The sequence below is a fragment of the Lactuca virosa genome, chromosome 8, assembly GCF_052849685.1.
Source record: "Lactuca virosa cultivar CGN04683 chromosome 8, Lactuca_virosa_CGN04683_v6, whole genome shotgun sequence".
NCBI classification, from domain to species: domain Eukaryota; kingdom Viridiplantae; phylum Streptophyta; class Magnoliopsida; order Asterales; family Asteraceae; genus Lactuca; species Lactuca virosa.
In genome coordinates this window covers 223,250,940-223,257,632 of record NC_136433.1, presented here as the reverse complement: position 1 = coordinate 223,257,632, position 6,693 = coordinate 223,250,940, and the positions used below count along the sequence as shown (strand labels likewise).

The 6,693-nt window shown below is 34.4% G+C and overlaps 1 protein-coding gene across 2 annotated transcripts; it reads right to left on the bottom strand.

Moving 5' to 3' along the window:
* Positions 1-1,146: 1,146 nt before the first annotated feature.
* On the bottom strand, positions 1,147-3,291 carry LOC145134518 (annexin D3-like). Of its 2 annotated transcripts, none has more exons than XM_079069353.1 (6): positions 3,161-3,291; positions 2,831-2,976; positions 2,489-2,716; positions 2,206-2,418; positions 1,625-1,714; positions 1,147-1,516 (listed from the first exon to the last, which is right to left on the bottom strand). In XM_079069353.1, exons 1-6 carry the CDS (start codon positions 3,234-3,236, stop codon positions 1,319-1,321), a joined length of 951 nt encoding a protein of 316 aa, XP_078925479.1. In that variant the 5' UTR covers positions 3,237-3,291; the 3' UTR covers positions 1,147-1,318. The 2 variants fall into 2 exon arrangements, with proteins under 2 accessions (XP_078925479.1, XP_078925480.1); XM_079069354.1 differs by having other exon boundaries at positions 2,842-2,976; positions 3,161-3,273.
* Positions 3,292-6,693: the final 3,402 nt, after the last annotated feature.

The following is a 6,693-nucleotide window of genomic DNA, read 5'->3' as shown; positions in this document are numbered from 1 at the left end:
AAAATGATATGGCCTGTTGACCAGGCAAAAGGGACAAAATGGATACATTTTTCAGTTTTAGGACTTAGTTAAATAAAAAAACATATTTTGACTAAATCGATTATGAAACCAACGCCCAAGGCAAGTTCAGGAGGTGCCCATGAACAAGGCCCATCCTTCACAAGGGCCCAATTTTTTAACCTTATGTAGTAGTTCATCCATTAGGTGCCCAATTTTCTGTTTAGGTTAGCTTCTCACCTTTATTTCTAAATAATATGTTGTATTATACATTTTTTTGGTCATTCATCCTTTCTAATTTTCATTTTTAACTTTTAAGAGATAAATGTTGTATTTAATTATGATTTTAACATCTCTTCTAATTTTGATTTTACAAAATTTTAGTTTAAATAGGACAGTCATCGAGAATCTAGTTTTATATGTTTTTTAATAGGTAAACTACAAATAAGGTTACCAGTTCTAGATTATATAGATTTTGAAAGGGTAATTAACAATTACGATTATATCTTATCATCACTTTTGAATTTGAAATTCCAATCATCCCAAATTTTATTTTTCATCTTTCTGATTCAGATTTTCACATTTTGTGAATTTGATTTGATTTTTCTCAGAGCAGGAAAAGAGAAATGCAAATAAGGTGGTATCCTAATACATCTATTATAGAAAAAGTTGGGTTTGAATAATAACAATTTATAAGTAGAAAGGAGTTTATTATTATTTTTGTTTTGTACCAATGTACCATTTGGAATGAAATTTTGTCTTTTATATATATTACGAGTTTAAATGGCAGATTAGAATTTTTATTGTTTATTTTTTTAGAATTTTCAAGATTTAAGGCCCTTTTTAACTAAATTGCATAGGGCCTCTCTAAATTCTTGGGGCCGGCCTGAACCAAAATGTAAGGATTTTCATGCATATGAAACCAAATCGATTATGTTTGTACGGATGCCTGTACAAACATATATTTAGAACCATAAAATAATATATAAATTCAACTTAGAATGCTACGTACCAACCACAACTTAAAATGCAGATTTATATATATATATATATATATATATATATATATATATATATATATATATATATATATATATATATATATATATATTTTTTTTTTTTTTTCTAAAAACAAGTACTTGGCTACCATGATGGAAAATGGACCCATTATATGTATAAACAACATGACCCGAATAACAAACATAATTCAACAACTCTCTCTTTATAAATAGAAAGTTCAAACCATGATTCAAACTCACACATACATCATGTTCATCTCCAAGCATACCTTGTACCTTGTACATGTACAGAAGAATCCGAGTTATTGTCCCAACAATGCCATCAAAAAAGCCCCATAATCTGCAGAAGTCTCGTCTTTAACCAGCTTGTCAAGGCTTGTTTTGTGCATATCCAAATATGCTTTTTTCACTTTAATTAGATCTATTTCAGCTCGACTTATAATTGCTCTTGTTAGCGCATCTTCATCTGTACCCCAACCGTCAGTTGCAGCTTTGATCACCTGCTCATATTCCAAAACAAGAGATGTAAATTTATATAGTGATGGTGCACATAAATAAGAAGCAATAAAGCAACTTGGTTTTCTTCTCTCTAATGGCAATTGAATTACCTCAACAAAATGTCTCTCAGGGGAAATAATGCATTTAATCACAATTATCACCAACGATACCAATAGATCATTGCTGTAATCCTTGATATCCTGTCAAAACAATCAACTTCATTGTAAAACTATATACACAGATTCAGATTCATACATCAGAATAAGTGTTCGCTGAAGCAAGGGCAATTTTGGAATTTTACTGCAAAAGATAAATTACAAGATACAACATTTCTGGCGATGTGTCATTCCGTTTGATTTTTAGTGTCGGGTCGTGATGTGGTGTTTTTTATTTCCATCTTTGACATTGTACTTAGCCAGCTCTTTGGTGGTCCCTTTGTTTTTTTTTATTGATTATTGGCCGTTAAAAAAAAACTCTATACAAAAATCAACCGTTTGTTGTGTTGTAGGGAAAAAACATCATAAAAGCATCTTTCTATATATAGATGGAATTTAACTTAAAACCAAAACACATCTAGCTATGTCAAAATCATCCTGAAAAGTGTTGAGTTTTGAACATTCAAAGTAAAAAGATATGACTCTAAGGAGTTATGGAAAACAAATGGTTGTCAAGAGATTAAAAGACACTTAACCTCGTGAAGGAGAAATCCATATTTTTTATGGTAGGATTCGAACGTGGCTTTGAGCTGGAACACGTTCCTCGTGCTAAGTATCCACATAACAATATCCTGATCTAATTGCTTCAATTTAACAGCTTCTTGTAACTTGGATGCTTCATCATCTGCCACATCCAAATCTACAACTGCCCCATCGAACCTGAAGGAACTTACCAAGCAACCTAGAATCTGCATTAATGGAAGAAGTTAATAAAAATATGGATTTTTTTGATTCAAAAGTCAAAACGGAAACAAATACCTTTCTCACAGATGGTGGGGCATTAACGATTATGTCTTCTTCGATTGAACATTCAAAGAGGGAACAGTAGCACTTTCTTACAGCGAGCAGATGGTGAGGAGACGACGCACAAGAAACTTCGATTATTACTTTTAGTTTATCAAGGCTTTTATTCTTGGACTTTAACGCTTTGTTCACAAGCCTCGCATCTCTTTCTGCTGGATCGTATGTCCATAAGATCACTGCTCTCTGTAATATGCATATGTTATATTATATCTTCACATTATTATATGTGTTTCTTCTCTCCCTAGACAAACTGCATGTTTGACTTTTTAATATGTTCAAATGCAGAAAAGAACATACCCCAAAATCACCTGAAAGCTCAGAATCAAGAGAATCAATGAGGGATTGATTGTATAATTGTTGATAAGTGTCTCGAATGATCTTTCGTTGAGTTGCATTCCTATGAGCCAATACTTGAATCACAGCCTTCTCATCAGTTCCCCATCCTGAAACCCACACGTTATCTTGTTAGTTAATATTCTTCCAAATCTCATCAGAAAAATCAAAACGTTTAATATAAAAGATTCACACAATTTTCTGTAACTGTGAGATACAAACTATATCATTAAATCTGTTAAGGTGTGTGTGTGTGTGAGAGAGAGAGAGAGAAAGTCAGAGAGAGATCGGTACCTTTGAAAGCTTTTCTAAGCGTTTCAGAGTCTTGGGTAGGAGAAGGAACTTCTTGTGGTACTGTGAGAGTAGCCATTGTTAATTTGTCCTTCCTGTTTCTCGTTTGATGGAACGGAGAGGGGTAATAAACAGAAAATCTTATTTTTATATGCTTAGTCAGTCGTTTTGGCATATAACCATGACTTTTTATTTATTATTAAAGGATAATGTTTATATTTGTTAAATATAAGAAAACATAAAGTATTATAATAAATTATATCAATATGAGCCATTGATAAGAATTCGTGGATATCCTATGAATATTGAAGGAACCGAACAAGTCACCTGTCACCAGGAGATCTCATACAACGAATTAAAAGTATATTGACAGGTGTAAAATTATTAATTTCTAAAGGGAGTCTATTTCATTAGCTATAAGTTTATTTATCTTGTAATATTCACGTAAATAGTACATTCATTGATCTGTTGACACATTTTTACGTTTAAAATAGTTAATTTAGACAACATTATGCGATTGGTCTCTTGTTTACTACTCTTAACCAGTGGTGAGTCTAGAATAGAAACCATGTAGTTCCCTAACCGAGTTCAACCAGTCGGGTTCAATAGAAAATCGGGCTCAATTGGGCCGGTTCACCTAGAAAACAGTTCAATGTGTATAAAATCGATGGTGAAAGGACCGAGCTCAAATCGGTCATTCACTAAACAATTTTTTGACTAAAACCAACTTATATTTAGAATAATTGGTCTAAACGAGGCGTCAACAAGCTTAAGGTGGGTAAATGTCCAAAAGGAAGCATTTATTTATAATGAAAAACTCACTCACCATTTTTCTTTTTGGAGACCATGTAGGACTCTTTCATTCCATAAAATATGACTTGTCCTCTGTTGTCTATAGTTTATATCTTTTTCATTTATTTTTGTAAAACACTTTAAGATAGGTCCTTCAAAAAATTTAAGGTAGGTCATAAATATTTTTTTTATATATATCTTGTTTGTAAAAAAAAATTTAATTTAGGTGGGTCAAATGACCCACCTTCGCATACCTTAGCATCGCCTTTGCTCTTAACAATCTGCACAACTATGAAAAACGTAACGTGCTTTGCCCATGTGGTTTCCAAAAATTGCACGTATGGTCCTTTTCGGCAACGCCATCAAGCTGGCTGATGTGGCTTCCCATTTGGCAGGTGACTGGGCTAACCGGAGGCTTAGTGACTTAAATGGCTTGCCATGTCAACACAAAACACCTCACATCTCACCTTAACCTTTATGTTATCCCACGTTGATTTTGATCCTCACTTTCTTTCACACTTGTAAAAGCGAAAAACTGTCTCACCTTCCCCCACATTCAGCTACCTCCTCAATGACGATCTTCATTCTCCTCACTAAGTCTCTCCTCTTCCTCCCTCATTTAGATGTCTCTTCACCGTCGGTTTTCATAAGGGTTTAACAATGTTTGAAGAAGGTTTTCATAAGAGTTCAAAAGGGTTTTAGAAGGCTTTAAGAAGGGTTTTTAGACGTCGAGTTCTTCTAATCCTAGGTAAAAACTAATCCTTCATGTTTGATTTTGTACTTGTAAACAAGATTTTTCGAATCAAAAGCATAAAAAAACACTTAATATATTAATCCATTTCAACAAAATACAAAGTTATATTACAAGCTTTAAACTATAAAGTTTCAACCTTTCAAAAAAAATCTAAATTAACCAACAAAAAAACTTTCACCCTTCCCCCAAGCAGTGTAGAGTTTCCTTTCTCCTCTCCAATCATTCCTCAATAACCTCCACCAAATTCGAAAACTCCACAACGATTTCCATATCATTTCTTTTGCACTGACTGAGGTGTGCTTGTTCCATGAATTAACCTTCTTCTCGAGGGAGGGAAGTCAGTTAATTGCTCCGATAATTTTCCCTTTTCTTCAAACCCTATTAAGATTTCCCTCGACATAGGCAAAAAAAGGTTATATTCTTATGGCCTTTCTAAATATCATGTTTAATTTAGTAAATATGCATCCAAGCCTTATTTAATTAGTTTTTGAATTGGATAATTATTTTCTAAGGAATTAATCAAAGTAACTAAAAGTCTATTTATTTAGATGGTTCCAATCACGATTACACCTACACATGCACCCTTTAACATGCCAAAAAACTTTTATTTACTCCAAATCCTCTCGAGAGAAAAACTGACATGCCCTAACTACCTTGATTGGATTTCTGCATTGAGAATCACTCTCATGTACTTGAAAAGGGAATATGTTTTGGACGAGGATGTCCCTAAGGTTGCAACCATTCGAATGAGCTTGCATGACTTATGTTAGCGATCATGATTTCGAAACTCCAAAAGAATTCCGTGAATCTTGAGGAATTTAACATGGCGACTCAGCTCAATGTAATGTTCCAAGAGCCAGCTAGGCAAGAACGATTCGACATCGTCAAATCCCTTCCAAAGAATGTATCTCTATATATCAAACGGATCCTACATCCGATACTATCTTACCTGGTTGTTCCTTATCAACTATACGCCAGTGTTCTTTTGGGTTTATTGATAAGTATGATAAAAATATTATAACAATTACACTTTATAAATATGAACGAAATACTATGTAAGAACCCAAGATCAAATACAAATGTTCCAAAATCAATGTATCATAACATCTCAAAAACATGTCACCGAAGGATGTGTCTGATCTGTCCTTTGCTTGTCCCCAATCATCTGAAGTACCTGAAATATAAAACTTAAACTGTAAACCAAAGCTTAGCCAGATCCTGAAAATACCACCACACAAACATATAACAACAAGCATACTTGGCCCATAACCATCAGACTGGATCACCCCTGAGTCCACATCATGAGTCTGGCTTGCCTTTCTGGCCCACAGCTCAAGTCTGGCATGCCTATCCAATCCACAGATTATGTTTGGCTTCCTCCCATGTTTGTTGGCTTCCGCACAAAGCAGCATTGCCTCAACCCAGCCCCACTATGTCGACATATGAAACAGATAAACATATAACCAGCAAACAGATAATCATACAAATCTAACAGATCACTACAACATATGAACATCCTATATACCTAATACATAACCGAATGGGCCGGCATTGGTACCTTCGACCCATGAGTACAATCAGGAAACTCACCTCACAGGCTGAAAAAGATATCAGAAAAGAACGTTGCTCCGGATGTCAAATCTACATGTCACCTATTTGACAAACAGTGAACTAAACTCAAATTACAACTCAACATACCCAAAATGCCCCTAAGTCAAACTTAGTCAAACCCCAAGTGAAAGGTCAAAGTCAGCAAGTCAAAAAGTGAAAGGAAGGTCAAGCTGGATGAGTACTCCCTGCGTACTCTACTACTATGTTGGGCGTAGTCGCAACATATTGAAAACCACGGGACTCTAACCCAGTATGCGCATCATACCCATTAATAAACCCAACATACTCTGTCTAAACCCAAAACTTCCTATTAAGAGCTTATTCCTTAAATACCTCTTGTCCAAACTCAGATCTAGACCCATAATATCATTCTAAGTCA

Excerpts from the sequence above, each read along its gene's own strand:
- LOC145134518 (XM_079069353.1), bottom strand. The coding sequence starts at position 3,236 with ATGGCTACTCTCACAGTACCACAAGAAGTTCCTTCTCCTACCCAAGAC. Across the intron at positions 2,977-3,160 it reads GCTTAGAAAAGCTTTCAAAG|GATGGGGAACTGATGAGAAG; the intron begins GTACCGATCTCT and ends TGTGGGTTTCAG. Across the intron at positions 2,419-2,488 it reads CCCCACCATCTGTGAGAAAG|ATTCTAGGTTGCTTGGTAAG; the intron begins GTATTTGTTTCC and ends CCATTAATGCAG.